The sequence below is a fragment of the Rhinolophus ferrumequinum genome, chromosome 14 (genome assembly GCF_004115265.2).
Source record: "Rhinolophus ferrumequinum isolate MPI-CBG mRhiFer1 chromosome 14, mRhiFer1_v1.p, whole genome shotgun sequence".
Classification (NCBI taxonomy): Eukaryota; Metazoa; Chordata; class Mammalia; order Chiroptera; family Rhinolophidae; genus Rhinolophus; species Rhinolophus ferrumequinum.
In genome coordinates, this window is record NC_046297.1 from 65,846,484 (window position 1) to 65,868,770 (window position 22,287).

The 22,287-nt window shown below is 45.8% G+C and overlaps 1 protein-coding gene across 3 annotated transcripts in view; it reads right to left on the minus strand.

Annotated features, from left to right (window-relative positions):
- Nucleotides 1-22,287, minus strand: part of ADCY8 (adenylate cyclase 8) — a 176,507-nt gene that overhangs the window by 109,535 nt on the left and 44,685 nt on the right. For all 3 annotated transcript variants that reach the window (XM_033126471.1, XM_033126474.1, XM_033126473.1), the window contains exons 3-4: nt 8,715-8,845; nt 2,042-2,153 (exon numbers count right to left, since the gene is read on the minus strand). In XM_033126471.1, the coding sequence (XP_032982362.1) occupies nt 2,042-2,153; nt 8,715-8,845 (243 nt within the window). The remainder of the gene's footprint in view (nt 1-2,041; nt 2,154-8,714; nt 8,846-22,287) is intronic.

A 22,287-nucleotide genomic window follows, 5' to 3' on the forward strand; every position in this document is an offset into this window, starting at 1 on the left:
CGGTAAGTGTGAAAGTCATGTTCACATACAGGTACATCACCCTCAAATCACAAAACCTTGTGCTTCTGTGCCATCAATGCACCCCCGCCACCTCCAGCTCCTGGAAACCACTTATCTCTTTTCTGTCCCTATAATTTTGCCTTTTCTAGTACGTCTTATAAATGCAGTCATAAAGTATCGAGCCTTTTGCACGTGGCTTCTTTCACTTGGCACAATACATTTGAGATTCACTTATGTTGTTACATATATCAGTGGTTTATTCTTTTTTATTGCTGAATAGTATTCCATTACATTTGTTTTCTCATTTTTTAATTTTTTTTCAGTTACAATTGACATTCAATATTATTTTATATTAGTTTCAAGTGTACAGCCTAGTGGTTGAGACATTTATGTAATTTATGCAGGGATCCCCCCAATTAGTCTATTAGCCACCTGGCACTGTGCATAGCTGGCACTGTGCATAGTTGTTGCAACATTATTGACGATATTCTCTATGCTGTATTTTATATCCCCGTGACTATTTTGTAACTATGAATTTTTATTTTGTTTTCTCATTAAGACTTAGCCTGGGAGTCACTCTCGCCTGGAAGCCTTCTCTGACCCAAGGGTTATGTGTTGCCTTTGCATTCCCATAGCGCCTCAGACTTACCTTAGCACACGTCACGTCATGTACTGATTACATATTTATGTGGCCCTGACTAGACTTCACTCTAGGAAGGAAGTGTGCTTTAGTCACTCCCATACTCCCAAAACAGTACCACCATGTGCAACCCCTAGCGGTGATCAGATGCAAATCTGAAGGGATCTCTGTGGGAGTGAGGCAGCCTTAAAATAGGACCTTCCGATACCCTAAAAATGAACTCCCACTTAATGTGTTCCTATTAACCCTCACAGCAGCCTGTGAACTTGGCACTGATGTACACACTTGACAAAGAAGGAAATTAAGGCTTGCTTATTGGAATCTGTGGGGACAGAGCCAGGAGTGCAGTTTCCAGGCTCTCGGCCTCACGTGGAAAGGTGCTGGCTCAGGTAGTAAATGGCCATCAACTGTGAACGGATGGCCATCAGCTGTGGCTAGTTGGCCGTCAGCTGTAACCAGTGAGCCCTTGACCACTAATATAACTGCCGTGGCTACGCTAGCAGAAAAATGGGGGCTAGCAAGAAGACAGTGGCTGAGCGAGCAGGAGCAGATTGCAGTTAGCACGTGAGGTTGGTTGAGAGAGAAGCAGACGGCAGGTTGTGGATAGTGTGGCTCCTGCTTCCTGTGTCTCCAACCCAGCCGCCATCGAGAATATAGTGGTGTGACTCCCCTATCTGTGGCTCCGTGGGTGTTCCTTTTTGGCCTCACCATATCCTGCATTCTTATGTGGGGAGCGGGAGCCGAGACCCCGCATGACACCCTGCATGACAGAACCCAAAGCCCACTCTAAAATATAGTGTGACAATGATATTCCTCCTTAACTTGAGTGGCTTTAGGACTAAGAACCTGTGTATCAATAGCAAATGTTCATCTCTTTTAACCTGTTCTCTGTTTTAGCTCTGATCAAGCCAGCTGAAAGTAAAGGTGGTGTCCCATTGGCTAAAACAAAGCTCTTAAGTAAGGTCAAACAAACTGGTGACCCAGTAGAGTCCCGGTTCTTGAGAATAGGCTAATTCTTTCCAGATGGCTGGGGTTGGCTGGGAAACTGCAGGCAGCCATCCCTGCATGAACCAACACTGAGGCTGCAGCTGGATGGCACCTGGCCACATACAGGGTCAAATAATCATGTGGGAGTGGAAGTAGATGAAAAGGACTTTGGTTTAATTGTCACTCAGCCAGCTGTCTCTCAAATGGAAAAATTAATCTGACAAACCTCCCATCTGAGACCTGTAAATAACTAACGTTGATTCCCAGAACGTGTGAGATCAGGGGTCCATGCCCTGCGACAGGACACAGGACGGCAATGACCATGTTCATGAGGGCTGAGTCCTTCTCTTCCCTCATTCCACATGCAGTCCCTCACTCCTGCGAAAGACCAGGAGGGAATTAAATTCAACTCACATGGGCCAGTCGATCAAATCTGGCAAAGAGCTCGTTCAGCATCCTGACCAGCTCCTGAGCGGACAAAGTCGTGGAGAGGTTGGTAAATCCTTTAACATCTGCAAAAAGAATACTAAACAACAGGGAAGGGATGGGGTGGGGAGAAAGCGTATTAATATTTTAATCCATCCCGGGAGACACATCAACACCACCCAAAGAAATCAACCGTGGTCTGAGATTTCAGCTCTCCCTGCCATGGGAGTCGGAAGGAATGTCTCAGGATTTAACAAACATCTCAGCACAGACAGTCCACCCAGGAGATCGAGAAGGATAAGGGGGCAATGGAAAGCCCTTCTTCCTGTGCAAAGCTGTGCGGTGCGGGCAACGTAAACACGTTCCAAAAGGAAATGTGTCACTAGGAACAGAGCAATTTGTTGTGGGAAGCAAAATGAAGCTTCATGAATCATTTTTATGTTTTCACAATGAACAGCAATGCAGAGGCCACGAACATCGACATAGGGGAAAGAATAATACAAAACCTCATTATCTCTGGCCCAATGACATGAATGTCACCCCCAAAATGGCAGGCAAGTAGAGTTAGGCACCTTTCAAAAATAATGGGTTAATAGGTAGCAAAGCTGGGAGACCTCAGGCAGAATAGTTACCTAAAACTCTCATATTTACTAAGGATTTCAGTGAGGTGAGGTCTTCTACCGTGTTTCCCCGAAAATAAGACCTAGCCGGACAATCAGGTCTAATGTGTCTTTTGGAGCAAAAATTAATATAAGACCTGGTATTATATTATGTTATATTATATTATATTATAAGACCCAGTCTTATATTATAGTAAAATAAGACTTGGTCTTATATTAATTTTTGCTCCAAAACACACATTAGAGCTGATTGTCCAGCTAAGTCTTATTTTCAGGGAAACACGGGATGTGTATGGTTTGGGATAAGGGAAGAGGAAAGTAAGGGAAGGGGCCGTCCTTGAAAGCCTTCTAAAAGCAAGGCACCAGGGAGCACCGTCTTTGTTAATCCATCCAGTTACCCAGTGGGAAGGCGTTATTCTCCCCATTGTGAAGATGAGCAAACTGAGGCTCAGAGAGGAAAGGAGACGTGCCCAGCATTCCATTGGTAGCACGAGGCAGAGTTGGGGTTGTCCACTATAATGGAATGGTTGCATTTGAGAGGTGGGGAGGGGAGGGGAGAAAAGAGAGAAAGGAAAGAGGTAGCAGAAATAGAAGAGAATATGACCATTAATTGGATTATTTGTTCACTGCAGCTAAAAGCATCCCTAACGGTGAACACACACCTGAGCAGCGGTAGCAGCAACAGCACAGAGCATTTCCTGCGGACTCGATACTGATCTAAGAGTTCTACATGTATTAACTCATTCATTCCTCATAACAGTCTACGAGGTAGGGCCTAGTATGATTATCTCCATTTTACAGATAAGGAAACTGAGGCCCGAGTACTTGCACACAGACATGAAAAGCTAGGATTTGAACCAGGCAGCCTGGCCCTGCAATCTATACTCACTACAGTACCTGTGAAGTAAGGACAGTTATCGCCATGGCAGGTGGGAAGTAAAAGGGCCCGTTGATCACCTAGTTCAACCACTCACTTTATAGATCCATTCATCCAAAACTATTAATATCCATCTGTCTATGGTAAAAACGGTTCATTCACGTATTCATTCATTCCACAGCTAATTAACTGAATGACTACTAGGTGCCAGGCAGCAGAAATACAGTGTGAGCAGAAAGTACCGTCACAGCCCTTATGGAGAATGCGGCCTACAGAAAGAAGAAATGGATTGCCCGAGAACAATAGTCACGCAAGTTTCACAGATGCACTCTATTCCAATATCATCAAATTTCTTGTGGTCTTCTGGAAACGTCATGCTTTATGCATCTGTGTCTGTACAATGCACCCTGGCACAGCTATCTTGTTGCCTCCTGTCAAAATCCTACTTGTCCTTCAGGTCCCCGTCATATGTTAAGACTCTACTCTTAGAGGGACGTCCCTGGGCTCAGCCAGTTGCCCCTGGAATAGCCTCCTGCCCAGCCCACACTCCCCCCGTCATGGCACGTACTGCTCCATGCACAGTTATATGAGACTCTGTGTGAGCCACCTACTCACTAGAGAACAGGAAGCAAGTCACCTCTGTATGCCAACTGCCCAGCTCACAGCGAACCTCGTGACATGTTTCCTGAGTGGAGTCAACAGAAATCTTCAGAATTAAGTCCTTCCTTGGGGTGTGGTCCTGGCCACCACGGGCACCTCCCAGAAGTTGGTTAGAAAGGCAGGATCTCAGACCCCAACCCAGGCTCACTGGATCAGAATCTGACTTAACAAGAGCCCCTGGTGACTCCTGTGACATTCCAGATGGAGAAGTCCTGGTTTCAGCCATAGTTATGCAATAAGAGTTTGTTGACTAGAAGGCCAGAAGCCGAAAGCAGGGTCCTGGTTCTCACTCCCTTGCTCCTTCTGCCTCCTTCTGGGTTCAAGGTCGGGTCTTCTGATTCTAGATATAAACCTGTAACCTTCTAAGATATTCACTTTGGAATATATTCATCTTGGAATATATTGAAGAGGTCATATTAATTTCTGACTCTAATTTGGTTATATAAGTTGTTTATTTGGCTAAAAATAAGTGATATTACCTAACAGTCATTCTGCAAATAAAGTCCTCAAGGAGGCTTTAGCAGACAGAACTCACTAGAATTATTAGGAACGTGGGCTCCGTGTAGACTCTTTTCCCTGTGTGTTCTTGGGAAAGTTATTTAACCTCTACGAGCTTCCATTTTCTTGATAATAAAGCAAAGATCATTAAAGCCACTCTGCAGTGTTACTGGAAGAAGATAACTGCTAAGTCACGTCATGGTGCTCAGTAAGTAGAGGGCCCATAACCCCTTGTGGGAAGCTTTGGCTATCAGAAAGTTTTGAATAGATCGCCATGCAAACAGGCCTCAGAGGTCAGATTCTCTAGGCTCAGTCCATTGCATTTTGCTTATACACGAAGCTGCAGTCTGCAGAGTGAATGTGGTGAATGCACACATTAGCAGGGCTGGCTGGACATAAACAGCCAGCTGAAAGCGGGTGGACTGAGTAATGTTTGCAAGTGTGCAAATTCACATGGCACAGGTTGGGGCAAGAGGAAAGAGGGAAGGGAGCTCTGGTGGAGAAGCTAACTGTTCACCAAATCCATGGCCCCTGTCACTAGCAAAGGCCACCCAGGCTGGGACTGCGTGCCCTTCTTGTATCTTTGTGGAGCCACGTGATCAGGTCTCATTGATGGAAACAGAGCAGAAGTGGTTCACGTCATTTCTGGGCCACGGTGGTGAAAAAGGGGGTGGGACTTTCCTACCTTTTTCCCTCCAAGAGCTGAATGCCAAGAATTTTGAGGCCCAGGGGATGGTACAGCCACGAAATGCAGGGCCCTTTGTCCCTCAGTCCCCCACTGACCAGGAATATTAGCAGTGGACAGGTGTGTAAATAGAGCCTTTTGAGTTGAAGTCATTGAAAAGGGGAGGTTATTTGTTAGAGTAGACCGCACGGCCCTAACTTATACAAGAAGTGTCTTAAATAGGTGGGGGAAATAGGAAAGAGAATTGGGCAGATGGGACTGGAAAGTGAAAAGACGCCCAGTAAAAACCTGAGTGGCCAGAGATCTGGTCACGTCTCAGATGTATAGGACAGAAATCAACTTGAGCCCAAATGTTTTGACCATTTCAAACAGCTCGGGTTTTGGGATTAGGAAACTGAAACCCAGAGAGATGAAAAGACGCAGCTGACACCTCGCAGGGGCCATGGCTCATGGAAAGTGCTCTGGGATGAGAACCCTGATCTGCCAGCTCCCCGTCCACTGGGCACCCTAATGCCCCTAAGTGTGGCGGCTCCCATACACTCTACACGGACAGGAGGCAATGAACTATAGGGAGTATCATTAAGAGTTAGACATTTATAGCAGACTGGTTTTCAGGAAAGGTCACAAAATAACACCACAACTGAAAAGCAACAGAGAAGACAGAATGAAGCAGGTGGGTTTCCCTGAAGAATGACGGGATTGGAAATGATTTCAGAAAATGCTCCCTGCTCCACCGTGGGTGTGCTCTGGGGGCGGGGGAAGGGGGCGGAGCTGCCGGTTTGGCTTTGTTCTCAGACACTTGCCAAGGATCCTCCCCCTGTGCGTTTTCCATCTCTGGTCTTATTTTAGCACCCAGAAGCCTTGCAGTGGGCTGGAGAGGCCCCCTGCCCCTGGTTGAGTTCATCTTCCCAATACCAATGGGAGCTGCCTCTGGGAATAGCTGGGGAGAGGCCCAGTGTGGCAGTGGGTGTCTCTAGATTCCTCCCCCACTGGAAACGGTTCCTTTGCTCGGAGCTGAGGCCGCTGAGCAAGGAAGGGCAGCAGACTCAACTATAATTCAGTGCGCTGTGAACTTCTGGAAAAAGAGTCTCAGAGCATCAGAACTCCGTTCAATGGTTTAAAATACACGGGAGGGGTGGGAGGTAGGGATGGGGGTAGAAGTAAACTAGTTGTTCTGAACTAAGGGAAGCACTGGAAGTTGATTAGTGCAGAAAGCAAGCCAACCATGTTGTTTCCTGAACTTAAGGGTCCCACGTACGTTGGTGTGGGTGTGCGAGTTTGTGTACTTTTCTCCGTTTTTTTCTTAATTAAGGGTAGTTTTCTTCCCCCCACCTCTTTCTTCATGGTGACAGGCACTTCCGTAATGTCATTTATATATCACAGTTCTGCCTTCACTTACGCTGATCGCTCTGCCCAGTAGTCCTTTAGTTGTCTTTTTCACTTGGCTGACTCAATTTCGAGTAAGGCAAATGAGACTCATCTCTTCTAGGAAGGCTTCTCTACCCACCTCTCACCGCACCCACTCAGGTCTTCTTCTTTTTATGAACTCTTCACCACCCTTAGCTTACTTTCATAACAGAACCGCACACTGTATGATAATTATAGGTACTGCCTGGAACCTGTTGTTCTAGAATTGGTATTGATGAGTTCCCGTTATGTACGGGACCAATTGTGAGATCTGGAGTTCATCTTGTACCGGGGTTGTGGTCTGACAAGGGGCTCTTTGCAAATTCAGGCATCTAAACCCGTGTAGCTCAACTCTTGGACGAGACTCAGAGAAGACCTATCCTGCCTCGTCTGCACAAGGGCTGTGTTAGAATCACGCTCGCTGCTGGCCTTGCTTCCCAGTGAGTGTCCGTGCCTGCCAGGAGTGGAAAAGCCAGAGATGCTGGTAGAATGGGAAAGCTGTCCTTCCCTCCTCTTCTACCAAAGTGGGGGAGAAGGGCACAAGAAGGTGCATGGCCCTTTTTAGAGCTATTCAATGTGCAGACTTTCCCCTACGTCTGGGAAATTTCCTCCCTATGATATTTGGTGAGAAGTTGGCCACATCTGCGCCAGGTTTAAGTGGAGATGCAGAGGCAGGGAAGCAGAGAGTCGGGGCAGAGGTGGCAGCTGTGTCAGGGACAGCAGGGACAGGGCCGGCAGCACAAGCAATGGATTCTTCAGGAGCAGTGGAAGCACGGTCCTCACTGGCCTAGTGCTCTGCTGTGATTCTGGTTACACTTCTGGCTTCTGGCTTTATTCGGCCCGTTTCCTAAGCCTTCCTCTCCGCCCTTCCCTAATTACTCTGTGAGCCACCATGCAGTCGCTCAGTACATTTCTTTTAAATCAGGCAGGGTTAGATTCCTTTTTGCTTGCCACTAGGAAACAACCTCGAATATACCTAATGCCCTACTATGTGCTTACCCATCTTATGCTTTATAGATCACTTAATGGAAGGTGGCTATTAAAATGCCCATTTAACAGAGAAAGATCCTGAGATTCAGGTCTGTATATTTTCCACAGTCACACACAGGGAAGAGGTAGAATTGGGATTCTAAAGCCAGTCTGCCTCACTAAGGAAACCACCCTGATGTTCAGTATACACCATATTGTCTAATGCAGTGCTGGGCACAGAGAGAGAGCACAGATGGATGGATGGAAGCGTAGGTGAATGGATGGATGGGTGGGTGGATAGATGGGGAGATGGATGGATGAATGGATGGACGGGTAGATGAGTGGATAGAAGAGTGAACGGGTGGATGAGTAAATAGATGGAGGATGGGTGGATGGATGGATGGATGGATGGATGGTCAGGTAGATGAGTGGATAGAAGGGTGAACGGGTGGATGAATGAATAGATGGCTGGGTGGGTGGGTAGATGGATGGATAAATGGATGGTTGGCCAAAAATATGTTTGCATACTTCTGGAAGAAGCTATAATCCTTTTTTGCGTTGTTTTAAAGATACTTACGAGGAATACAAGGAGGAGACCTATGTGATCATCCCTGAGGCCTCCAGATCCCATTCTGGGATTATCTTTCCAGCCATAGTGTAAAAGGCGTGTGACTTTCCCACTCAAAATGTAAAGGCTGGCAAGTCTACTGCAAGGGAGCTAAGCAGTAAGTCAGCTAGCGAGTATCACTGCATTTCTCTGACATTGCTCTCGAGCCTCACTTTGGAAATTTAGAAGTCTCTGTTGAATAATCACTAGCAAATTAACCAACCAAATGAAGAAAGGTGCTGATGTTCAGGCAGACGGAAGTCATGGCAGTGAGAGGTGAGCAGCCAGGCCTGCGCACATCACACAGAGACGCAGGGCGGGGGTGTCGTGTTTCCCACCTGACGTTCTCATAGCGATGGATGTAGATCCGATGGAACTGGTGCTGCAGGTGCTCGTCTTCCACGTTCGTCATGTCATTGATCATTTCCAGGACGACAAACCGGGGGAGCACGGACAGCACGAGCCGCTCCTGGAACACAGCATGAAGAGGGACAGTCTTAGCCTGACACTGAGTCAAAGACGGGTGGTGGACAGTGTGGAAGCCACGGGGCCTTCACTAATTCCTTGAGGAACTGCTAATTTCATACCATGCTATGAACGTGACAAATATCTACTGCCTACTTGTCATTTTCCAAGCACTGTGCTGGCTGTTGGGTGTATAGTGGTGGAGATGGGGAACCTCATTCTGGAGCTCATATTGTAATAGGCGACATGAACATTAAATATACATACTGACAAAATGTGATAAGTGCCATGAAAAACAGGTCATGATCAGAGAGTATAATGGTTGACATGATTCAAATCGGGGCTTAGGCATAACCTTTCTGAGAATGGATATCTGATATTTAAACTGATACATGAAAGTTTGGAATGAGCCAGCCCAACGTTGTGCAAGGAGAAGAAAGCTCCAGGGAAAGGAAACAGCAAGTGCAAATGCCCTGAGGCAAAAAAAAAAAAAAAAAAAAAAAAAAAAACAAGAGCCCTGGTGTGGCTGGAGGGTGGTGCTACAGGGTGTGGTGATAAGCAATGAGGCTGGACATGGAGATAGATGTTATAGGCCTATGGAAGACGTTAGCATTTAATTCCAACTACACTTGGAAGCCACTAAGTGGTACTCAGCAGAGGCGTGACATAAACTGCTTTACATTTTAAAAGACCATCCTGGCTGTGGTTTGGAGACTGAATTGTGGGGTGGGGGCCAAGGGTAGAGGCAGAGAGATCAGTTGGGGAGGCTCCTGCAGTGGTCCAGGTAAGAGGTGACATGGGACAAGATGTACAGGACTGGGGACCAACTGAGATGGAGGAGAGAAAGAGGGCACAGCCACGGTGATGGCTAGGTTTTGAGTTCGGTTGATGGAGAGAATGCGCTTATGTTTATTGAAACAGGGAATATGTGAAAGAAACTGGGTTTAGGAGGCGCTGCCTCTTTATCAAGAGGAGAGGAAATGAGACACAACGGTCTGAAAGTAGGGACCTAACACTTAACAAGTTAGTATTTTTCCATTGTGATCAGCACAGCAGATCAAAAAAACAAAACGACTGGTCAACTAGCAACATGAACTAAATCCTAGAAAGATGGCATGTTGTAGAACCTGGGCAAAAATCTGGCTCCTTTGCTATGTAATTCACTCGAGTGTGGAACTGAGTTTAAGACAAGTGCGTTCTAATCATCGTAGTTTCTCATCTCTTCATCGTTGTTTATGGATCTTAAGCATTGCCACCACGCAGTCTTTCATTCCTTCCTTGCAAACCCCAGAAAACAAGCAGGCGCAAATAATGATCTTCATTCAACGGACAGACTGAGTCTAGGAGAGATGAAATGACTTGCACGACTCAGACAGTTACCGAGCGGCAGTACCAGAATGCAATTCTTGACCATGTTATTCCTCGACGGGATTCTTGGTGAGATGGGAAAAGCCCTGGGTTTTGAGTCTGGCGGAGTTTGGATCCTGCTTCTGTCATTTCACAGTAAGGTAGCATGAGGTGAGCTACGCCGTCCCTGTGCCGTATGTCCCTGATCTGACAAATAGCAATGACACCATCTACTTCACAGGGCTGCCGTGAGAATTCAGTGAAATAAAATATGTCACGGCCTGGTGTTAAGCTCCTTCCTTCTCTCTGCTCCCTTTCACCCTGCTCTCATGCAAAGGGCTCTGTTAATGAAGTGGTCACGCGTGTCAGATGATGAGGCTTTTCCTTCTCTTGAAAGCTGTCTCATTGTGGGACCGGTAGGCATACTTCTTGCAGATGCCCGGGCATCATGTTCCTTTCGTGTCCATTACCGCTATCTGTCTACTTTCCAGGGACTTGAGGACCGGTTCACGCAGTCTCTGCCGAGTGGGAGTCGGGGCTAATCGCAGTTTTGAGGGGCACTCGGTGCCTGAGAATAGTAGATGCTAACGCAGTATTTCCTAAATAAACACGTGGACACATCACAGGCACAGACTGTGTCCAGCTCATGGATGCACCCCCTACGGTGGCCACCAGAGGCCCTAGGAAAGGATACATTCGTTAAGTCGCAATGCACGTTTGATCCCCGAGTATGACATCAAGGTTTCAATGGGAGATATTTTAAATAAAATTTTAATAGCAAAATTCTCCAGCACCGAGGCTTGCCAGCCCTCAGCCAGTCCTGCTACTGGCAGCTGCCCCAGTTCCTCCCTTTGTAAAACATTTTTCTGCCAGACACGGGCATTTGCCTGGAATCTGCTCATGAAAGCCTATTTGCAACACTTTTGTTTCCCTCCGATTTGTTGACTCCTTGAGAAACACCATTCAAGTCCCCTGAAAACACAATCTGAAAGAAAATGGGAAAGTTTGCCCCTTAATCCATTTCCCTGCTCCCGCTGAAGCACAATAAATGCCTTTTCAGCTTTGGAGATCAGAGGTAGAAGACGCTCTCCTAGAGCCCCACTGTGGTCCAGGGTGGCCCCTGTACTCCCTTTCTGCCCATCTTTTCTCCCTGGGTTTTTTCCATTTGCATGAAAAGGGGCCCCCGGGTGGATTCAAAGTGAATCAGTGGCTCCAGTCTGGATTTTCCTCTCATCTCATAACATGCTCTATTCACGTCATCAAAATGGCTTCACAAGCATCAATTGCTACAGTACACCCTGAGGGGAAGAAAGGGCGAAAGCACTGAGGGATTCAGGATCTTTATTTTATGCAAATAGTTGTAGAAGGGGAAGAGAAAGGGAGCAGGGCAGCCCCCTGATGCCGGCAGCCTGTCTGGGTTTGTGCATAAGCAGGGCTTCCGAGTGGCTTCAGGAAGAACTCACTCCTCTCAAGCTCTTGCCAACTGAATGGGTTCTGATAACTCCTCTCAGCAGTGAAGGTCCAGGCACAGCTGAGAGATTTATTCTGAGGTTACAGACAATAGCTTATTTTTATTGATCACTCACTATGTAGCACGCCATGTGCTTTGTATGTAGTATGTAATCAAAACCTCACATTAATCATAGGATGTGGTAAATTACTATTTTCACCCCATTTTATGTACGAGGGTACCGAGATTCAAAGAGTAGAGGTGAAATCAGGCAGCCCAAGTCATGCACTTGGTAAGTGCAAGGTGGAGACTCAAGGCCATGTTCTTTTTTCCTCTGGAACTTGGATCATAGCTCAACCATTTATTCATTTTTTTTTGCCCATCAAGGAGTAGGTGCTATGTGACAGGTACAGGGCTGGGCATGGAGAATCATCAGAAAACAAAAACCGTCATGGTACTTGACTTTGTAGAGTTCATGTTCTAGAGCTAATACATGGACCAGAGTGGAGGTTAGGGGACCTGGGGGCTGCTTTAGCTGGATGGTCAGCGAAGTACTCCTCAGGTGACTGTCAAGCTGGGACCTGAATGGCAGAGGAAGCAGTCCTGTGGAAAGCTAGGGAAAGATGCTTCAGGCACAAGGGAAGAGCGAGGACTATGGCCCATTGTCTCTCATTAAATTCATTCATTCATTCATTTGACAGGTTTTTACTGAGATTCTCCTATGGGAAAGTATATTAGATGCTACGAATACAGGGATGATATGGTCTTGGATTTCATGACGGGGGCTTATGGGCTCAGTCTCAGAGATGACAGGCCCAGGAAGTGATAGTCATGGTATCAGAGTGGTCCAGCGAAGGCGGTTAGCAGGAGCTTGACAAGCACTATGACAGTAAGGCAGGAACAAGCCCTCACTAGAAATGGGGGCAGGCGGCCAAGTGACTTAGGGCAGTCTGCTCTATTAGCAGGTGACCTCCAGGAGCCTTGTGAGAGCTGGCAAGAGAAAGGAAGAGAAGCTGGGCTTCTACACAGTTTATCATTAAGACTCAGAGCAAGATGGAGATCAAGAGGTCAAAACTTGGATCTGTAGAGACGAAACGAGGGGTACTTAGTTTCAGAACAAGGCATGTGCTCATGGGGAGCACATGGGCTCCCCACCCTAGTGTTCTAAACCACGCAGTTATTCACATGAGTCATGCGTTCCTTTGATCGTACTGGACCTGTGCCTGGGCTGCCTTCTCTACCTGGTCTGGTGAAGTGACACCACCTCTGTGAAGCCCTCCCCTGAATGCTGTATGGATTTGCCTCTTTCCGTCCAGATTGGAACCTGCACCAACCCCTGAGCCAGCACCTGTATACTTTAGAGCCCTAGAAGCTCTCCTGGCTGACCTGCACTCCTGGCTGACAGCGACTCTGGAGTACTGGATGCTGGACCCACTTTTTCCAGTCCCTTTGTCACACACATCAGCTGAGCAGGCCACTGTAGGGCTGAAAGTCCCCAGCTGGTGGAGAGCTGCCTATCTATCCACAGCTTCTATTCCATCTGCAGCCCCTTGCTGACCAGGAGTCACTGAGCTTGTTCCAAACATAATTATGTCAATTTTATCTGTTAGTACACTCACTCGATTTAATGAGACATTAAATATATAGGAATGAGAGATTCCGTTTGTATGAAAATAGAATGGAATGCTTTGGAAAGACTTGGGAAAACTGAATAACTAAAACATTGCTACCAAATTAGGTGTGGGCAAGACAGCTGTAAAAATTTGTGGGAACAATAGTTAAAATCCAGAAGTCACTGATAATTTTGCAAATACTTTTAAATTCTTACTCCATTTTAAGGAACTAGAAGTCTTGGCGGACGCCCTATTAACTAGGGTCTCTGTAAGAAACAATAGGTCTATGCTACAAAACAAAATGAAACAAAACAAGTTTTGGCCTTGTTTTGAAAGACCAGATAACGAATGATTACTTTATGTTTAAGTTACAAATAAAGTATGTAAGTATAATTTTTATAATTCTCCATTTTAACCAACTTTTCCAGTTAATTGCACAACCACCATCCTGACTGCCTTAGCCAAAGGGATTTTACAATTCTAATTTGGGTGTCTGTCACCCTCCCTAGACTGTGACGTATTTGAGAACCAAGATAATGTTTCCTCCACCTCCCAAACCCAACATGGCCTTAGTAAGGAAGGGGTAGCCATATTGTGCAGATTCTTTTGGTGGCAAAGAGCTAGATACCCAACTCAACACAGATGAAGAAAGCGCAGGCTTTATCGTAAGTACACTGGGGTGTCTCGTAGAACCTAAGGGTAAAACAGAGGCTGGGCCTTCGGAACAAAAGGTCCCAGTGACCCAGCTTGGGTATCTGCTTCTCCCACAGGTTACTTCCATCCTTCTCTCTCGCTCCCCAGCCATGGAGAGCTCTCAGTCTTTCCACCTTGTATCTTGGACCATTCTTGCTCAGATCGACACGTCTGCATAAAAACTCTGCTTGGGTCAAACATCCAGTCCTGCCTAAGTCTCACGGTGAGAGGTGCAGCATCACAATAAAAAGCATGGTCATTACTGGGGTGACCATGAAGAGGAAGGTGGGTTGGGTACAGAGAGAAGGAAGGCAGTTCCAGAAGGAGGGTGGGGACTTGGCAGGAAATGAAGGTGGACAAACGCAGTACTTAATGCATGTGTGTGGAAGAAACAGATGCATAAAAGATAAACACATGCACCTCAGCAAAGGTCTAGCTCTGACAGGAGGGATGCAATGCAGAGCAGGGAACCTGAGGTGAAGGTGAGTGACGAAAAGCGTGGTGCAGTATGGCGGTCAGGTGCATGGCCCTGGAGTTAGGCGCTGGCTTTGAACCCGAACTTTGCCCCTCCTGACTCAGTGACTGAACCTCTCTGTGCCACAATTTCCCCATCTGAGACTGGAGATGATAAGAACAGCATCTACTTCATAGGGTTGAATGAGTTCATATTTGTAAAAGAATTAGTGTCTAGCACACTGCAGCCACAGCCCAAATGTCTGTGAAACTCACTGGCAAGTATACTTGTTTTAGAACTCTAATTGTATATTAGTGCTAAAGCTTAAAGCTTTTAAATCGAGGACATTACACAGGAAATATGGGGAAAATGAATTGAATATGCGAAAAGGCAATTGGGCTACAGTGAAAGAACCCCAGTCACGCTCCTAATAATTAAAACATTTTCAAAAATTTGTCATCAAACTCTTGACACTGGCATTTGAGTGTGTATCTTAAAGGCTTCTGTGGAATGTTCACCCAGAACTGTTACTGTTTCTGAAAGCTAAGTATGAGCATAGCTGTGTGGAAGCTGTGGTTTAATTGGCTCCAAAGGCATATTCTTTTCAGGCTGATTCAGCAAGAAGGCTGAAAGCCTGGATTAACACCCCTGTCTACTTGGAGGTGGTCTGAGACCCAGGAACGTTGGTTCTGCTCACAAATGCCAAGACTAAAGGGTTTGGGAGTCAAGCTCAAGGTGAATCCTGGCTGAGATCAACAGCCGACTCATTCTGTGACTGTGATAACTTATACGCCTCCTTTGAGCCTCAGTTTCCTCATCTATCTACAAAATGGGAATAACAACAGCTGCCTCCCAGGACTGTTGCCCACACTGAATGACAAAGTCCCTTTTACAGATCCTGGTACACAGTAGGTGCTTATGAAAAAGCAGTGGTCATCAGATGGGCTTTAATTCATCGTAGTGGCTACCTCATAGGCCGTGGCCAGCATGATGCTACGGTCCATAATCCATGACATGGAGTGTAATTTAAAGGATGAGGCACAAAATTCAGGTTTCAGGGACTTCTTTCGTCTTTTTGTCTTTTCAAGGAGTTAAGATTTTCTCAGGTCTCTTCATTTAGTTAGCTCCTAGATATATTCAATTGGAAACCTGGAGACAAAGCTTTTTCCTCATGCTTTCATTTGCTAATCATTGCTGAAGGCCTACTGTGTGCCGGGAGACCCCAGTGAACAAGGCCAGCCAAGGTCACATCTCCTTCACAGATCACAGCAGCTCAGGTCTGTAACTTAGCTCCAGGAGCTCAGGTGACTTAGCCTCTCCAAGCCTCGTTTTACAGATGAGGGCATCTGTAAAATGGTAACAGTAGCTCTCTACTGGGATTATTACCAGGACCCAGTGAGATAGGTTTTTTATCATCTTGCTTAGCAGCAGTGGCCTACCACGGGTGTGCGGGGAAGAAGTGGGGAGTGGTCTGTACAAGGCGATGGCAATAAGGGGGTTCCTTGTCTGTAGGGAATTTAAAATAATAATAAAAGGACGGAAAAGACTAAAAATTGTTCTGCCTTTTATTATCACCATTCACTGGCTGTTTTAAACAGTATCAGTGAAAAAATATTTCTCTCCACTCTCTAAGAGATGGCTCAGTAAAGAACCTGGCATATAGTACATCCGCTTCCACATTACTAGCTCTTGGAATATAGAAGGATCCAGGACAACGGCAATGCCAGCCTTTGCCATAAGTCTGACCCTAACCGAGGCTCAGCACACCTGTGGTACCTTTAGTTGAGGGTCTAGTCTGATATATAAACAGCTCCAGCATCAAGAAATAAAAGGAAGGACCTTTGCTTCCCTTCAGTAATAAAATGATAAACGACAGGCAATATGACACTCAGGTGAGATGCTAAGCTCTCCCAAAAGGAATTTAGTCAAATGCGAGAAATAAAGAACACTTGTGCTGAGCCCAGAAGATATTAGGCCCAGAATCTGTGGCTCAGCAGTCTCTCTCGAAAAATCTCTCTTTAAACACTTCTTATGGCTTGAGGATTTCAAAGACTTTTTTAGAGAGTGCTTGAAGGTTCTTTCAGACTTTTCCTACTTTTCTTAGACACCAAAAACATTGCTAAACATTGTGCCGTTTTCAACCAAAAGCCGCTTGATGGGTAGGTTGGAAATCACAATGGCAAGAACTCAATTTGAGTCTTTTCGCTTTTGGCATGTGTTCACTAATTATCTGATCCCGGGCAAGGGAGGTGTGAATCTGAGTTTTCTCAGGCGTAAAACGTGGACCTTAAGCCTTGTCCTGCCTACGTCAGAGAGGCTTCACTGAGAACGAGTGATTCCAGCTGGATATTATGGTGCCTTAGAAAAGTAGGAGTGTGCCCGACAGAGTCAGGGCAGAGCACTCGGGCAATGGGCAAAGGGGCAGAGCGTGCAGAGCAGGTGAGAAGCTGGAGGATGAGTTCGCGATGGTTGAAGGTTCTCTGGGAAGGGGGATGGGTCACCATTGAGACTTGACAACTCCACTGGAACTCCTTTGACATCGCCCTTGAATGCCAATAACAAGGAATTTGACCTTTAGCCCACAGGGGACTGGGGAGCCAGTAAGTGATTTTTAAAGTCGGGGAGGGGGAGAAGGGGCGTGTAAGGATCGCAAGGCTAGGGAACAGAGAAAACACATGCCCAGGTGCTCTGAAGTAAGACAGGGTAGGTTTGCGTCCATTTTCTAGCTGAGTGATGTTGCTTCAGCATAATTTCTTCTCTGTAAGACGGGAATGATACAGCCTTCCGTGGTGTTGCAAGTGCGTCATGTGAAAATGACAAACAGGGTCGCGGACATACTCGTACAGTAGGGGCTCAATAAGTACTAATTGCTCTCTTTCTCCCCTTTTCTTCCCCACATTTCTTTCCTTCTACACATTAAACTCCTAACCTGAACCAGAAAAGAAGGTTTATATCGGATAACATAAAAGTGAACAGTTAGGTATATAATATATAAAATGTAATACAATGTAATGTAATGTAATATAACATAACATAATACAATGGCAGCCACTGTCATCATGTGCCTTTTTTCATAAGCCATAGTTGTCTACAATAATAACATCTTCCTGCTTCCTAGGAGGCTTTTAGTGGGGAGAAAATGAGAGCTATGTTTTTTGTCCAGCATCCTATAGACCTTCCAGGAAGGGAGCCATGGGGAACCCAAACTTACTTCAGCTGATAGACCGTGTGCATATGTGCCTGATAATTCCCCCTGGCTACTGCCCTCCACATCGGTTCTCGGCTTGGTTATGTCATTTGCTTTGGCCAGGGTAACAAGAGCAAACATGGCACACGCAGAGGTGTGAAATGTGTTTGTATATTGGGGTTTATATTTTCTCTCGCAATGCTTGGAACCCTGAGACCACCATGTGAAGGTGCCTGAGCTAGCCTGTTGGAGGATGAGAGACCACGTGGTAGAGATGTGGACACCCTGGTCTATACAGTCTTCTGAACCCCAGATGTGCGAGTGAGGCTGTCCTAGGCCATGCAGCCGCCGTCAGTCTTACCAGCTGACTGGAGACACGTGAAAGAGCCCGGCAGAGATCAGCAGTGCTGATGAGACCAGAACTCCAGAGCCAACCCACATGATTGTGAGCTAAATAAATGGTGGTTGTTTTAAGCCAGTACATTTTGGGTTTATTATACAGCAAAATGTAATTCATCTCCCAAATTAACAGATAATGGGATGATAAGGTAGTTGATTACAATACACAACTAGGAAGGGGGACTAACATTTACTGAGCACTTTTTGTGTGTGATACTTGTCACACAGTTCATTTAATTCTATCCTTACAGCTACCCAATGGAACAAAGAAGCCCACTTTACAGCTGCGAAAAATAAATCCAAAAAGACATTATGCATCATCTGAGGTCACACTACAAATGGGCCTTATTATCCTGTTTTACAGATGGCTACATTGGCTCAGAAAGGAAAACATTTGCCCAAGACACCGAACAACTGTAAGGGGCAGAACCAACACTTGCAAACTCAGTGAGCTTGGCATGAAAGCCAGTGTTCTTTTGCAAACGTTTGATGATACACACACGCCCAATACTTCCAAAGCTTCCAAACACTTCCCTCTGTCTGTAAATAAAGCTAGTGCCCTGTCCACCAAAGCACTGTTCATTTTTTTCTTCACTGTCCTTTGATGAGTTCTCCACTTCCCCATTCGCCTATGGCTTATAGCCAGAAGTGGTGGCTACTGTCTCAGAGGAGAAACAAATGCCCTGCCCCTGGGATGCTTTCTCATGGGGCCCTGCCTCCTGAAGAATCAGAATTACTCACAAGGCACAGGCTCCAGCCAGAGGGACTAGAGAGTACCGAGACCCAGCTGGAACGGGCAGATAAGGGGTGTGGTCGGTCTGCTGGACCAGCATTCAACTCCATGTCTAATGCAGCATTTTAAAAACTGCATCTTGTGACACATTCATGGGCCTGAAATCAAACTCGTATGGTGGCTCATACACAGCACTGAAAACTGAAATAGATAAAAAACGGAAAACCTCAGAATCCAGTGACAATAAAGGTCAGTACTGTGTGCTGGATATTTTCTCTACTTTACATCCATGTCTTTGTGTACTAACTAGATCATCAAGTCAAATGCACTTCTTCCTGGGAATTGCAGTGGAAAAAGGTAAAACAGACAAACAAAAAGCACACGAGTATCCCTTTCTGAAACAGAGTCTGGAGAACCAGTGACTCCACTTGTCCAGATCCTACAGCTCTGCATGTGATTTGGGTTTTGATAATCAGATGCACTCCTGCAAGATTTAGAATGTGGAGGCTAGACAGGGGCTATTTTTCCAGCTACTTCTACTTTTTGTTGCTGGCAATCGTGGTTATGGATTTACTGGGTTTTTAAAAACAGTAGGTTTCCGGTGTCCAGTCACAAGATTGGTGGCTGTTCAGAAGGTGGCCATTGTCTCTAGTGTGTCGATGGACCTAGAAGGCGGTATAGCTCTGGAGCTAACTGCTGTGGCAGCGGTGGCTTCCTGGTCTCTCTGCCCTTCACAGGGAATGAGAAGCCGGTCCACAAGGTCTACAAAAGGGACAGCGATGTCGCCAGACAGGACGTAACTCACCTCCAAGGCCTATGGACAAGACAAGTCCTTTAGTTTCATGCTGGCAGGGGTGAGGGGAGCAGAAAGGGATTTTATAATTTCATCAACACTCAAAACTCCTTTCTAAAATTTATCCGGCCCACAGAAATTATGTGCGCCCTGGAAGTCTTCTTGATTACATATTTGCAAATGTCACACCACACACCTCTCTCCTATTCTATTAGCCATCAAAAGAGCACACATACTTGGTTCTATTTGACTATTCAACTCAATTTCCTTCAATAAACAGCACTCGTGCCTGCCGCGGGCCAGGCTCTGAGGGTATCCCTGGTGCTGAATACAATTCCAGCACTGAAGAACACCCAGCCTGTGGAGGATGCAGACACAGGAGCACCCCAACAGCTGAGTCCCATAGCTGTGGCCCAGAAGCAAGACCCTGGCACTCTGGGGATGCTAGGAGTGATAGAGAGAGAGAATGGGAGAAGTGGGGCATGGGGGTGACTGTCCCTCGTCACACCACAGCATTTATTTCAAATACGGTCTCACAACAATTCAACGGGGTAGGATTATTCCAATTTAACAGATGAGAAAACTGAGGCACATCAAGTTACATTTCGTGCCCAAGTTTACACAGCTAGTCATGTGCAAAGGTGGGATTCGAAACCAGGTCTCTCTGACTTCCCTGCCGACGTAGCAATTACGTTGCCTGTAAACACAGTAAGGATTTTCACAGAAATAAATTTTCCAGTGAAATTCGAACACTGGAAACAATCAGCAGGCACTGAGAGACCTGCCTTTAGACAATTCTCAAACACATTCCTGTCAATTCTGATAAAATTCTTTCCCACTATGGTACCTTCAAAATCTGCTAGAATAACATTCTGTCATCGGTGATGAGGGACAAGAGCAAGGTTATAACAGCTACCAAGTATTGCTTCAATATGCTAAACGGGCACACATCCTTTGGACAACTGCAAATCTTGGTGTGGGGAAGACTGCTACACTGTAAGCTTTTTCTTTTTTCCCCAAGAATATTGGGACAGACATGGCAGAACATGTACATTTTCAAACTGGCAGCCATGTCTGAAAACAGGGAACCGCCTGGGTCTTCACAAGGTGCCGGCTTCAGTCCCAAAGGTGTGGAGGGGGAGGGAAGGTTTTGTCTCTTCCAAGGGGGTGGGGACAGTGGCCGGATGCAGGCTTTGTGGACCAGCGACTTAAATAAGTTGGAGGGACCTCCTTTAACCATTGCAAATCCTAACTACAAACTTGGAGTTAGGGCCTTGGAGTGCCCTGCAAGGGCCTTGTAAGAGACGGGCCCTGAAGCTTAAACTCTATCAGCTTCACAGTCGGTCTGCTTCTGAGCAGGCAGATACCTTTCATGATTGTAAATGCTGGACCATGCCAACACTGTGGGGCACTACCTGACCTGTGGCTGCCTGTGGACAGAGAAAACAAATTATCACCTATTCTAAGTGTTAATATGCAGCTGTTTCCATAGATACCTGATTAGAGCGATGCCACAGTACATGTTTCAGAATGTTATTCTGGTATCTTTTTTTTTTAAATAATTTACAAATGTTTTTTTACACTCATCCACTGAAATTTTAAAAACACTGAATGTGTGCTTTATTTTGATATGGAACAGAGCTTTTCACCTTTATTCAAGAACATTAGATTTTACTAGCGATTAGAGTTGGTCTAATCTGGAGGTTGAAATGTTGATTCAAATGTAAACAATTCCCTCGCTTGCAGCTTTATCAGGAGATTGTAGATCCTCCTCAAATACAACATTTAAACTAATAATAAAAGTCATCACTACACCTGTAGTGTGGGTCCAGCTAAAAACGACCGTAATGTGTACTGGGCCATGTAATGGCCAAAAGAATCCTGGGAGGTAGGAATTAGGAAAATGATTTTACAGGTGAGGAATCTGAGAGGCGGAGAAGTCATTTGCTCAAGGCCAAATTATGTTTCATGCAGGACACAAAGCCACACATCCTGCTTCTGTTGCATCTCAAAAAGCATCTTTTTTGGCCAGCGTTCCAAATAAGAAACTGGGTCAGAGGCTGGAGGACATGGCAGAGGCGGGGTGGCTGCTGGCCCCTTTGCTGGCACACCTCCACAAACCGCCTGGAGAAATCACGCAGGTCAGGTGTGGGCACGTGGACTCTGCAACCCCCTCCTGCCAGCCGATAAAAACAATGGCTACTGAGCTGAATCGGCCCTCTTCACTCCAGTATTTAATTATGGCAGCTTTCTGCTTGTGAAAAGGACAATTATCAAGCACTTCTCATTTACATTTGAAAAGCAGAAAACATCATAATCAGGAGGGCTTACCTGGAAAATACATGCAATAATCATTCATTTATTAGTTCCCCCTTTTATTATTTCAGTCGACAAACACCAATTACCTCTTATGACACAAGTTATAATTCAGTGGCCTTTGATTTCCCCATCTTTTCACACTCCCAGCATCTCAATTTGTTTCTCCCTATGCGTATTTAAAATCCACTCAGTCTCTGGCAGTCTGAGAGTTTTGCTTTCTGTGGAATGTATTAGTTCACAATTCAAGCAAATGCCTAAGAAAGAGTAGCAATTACACTGACAAGCCTACCACCGACAACAGACCTTACTGGGTACTTACTACGTGTCACGCTCTGTTCATGATTCATCTCATTTCATTCTCACAACAACTCATGAGGTAGATATGTTTATTACTGATAATTCACAGATGCGGTTGGACACGGAGGCACAGAGAGGTTAGGTAGTTGTCCCGAGGGCAC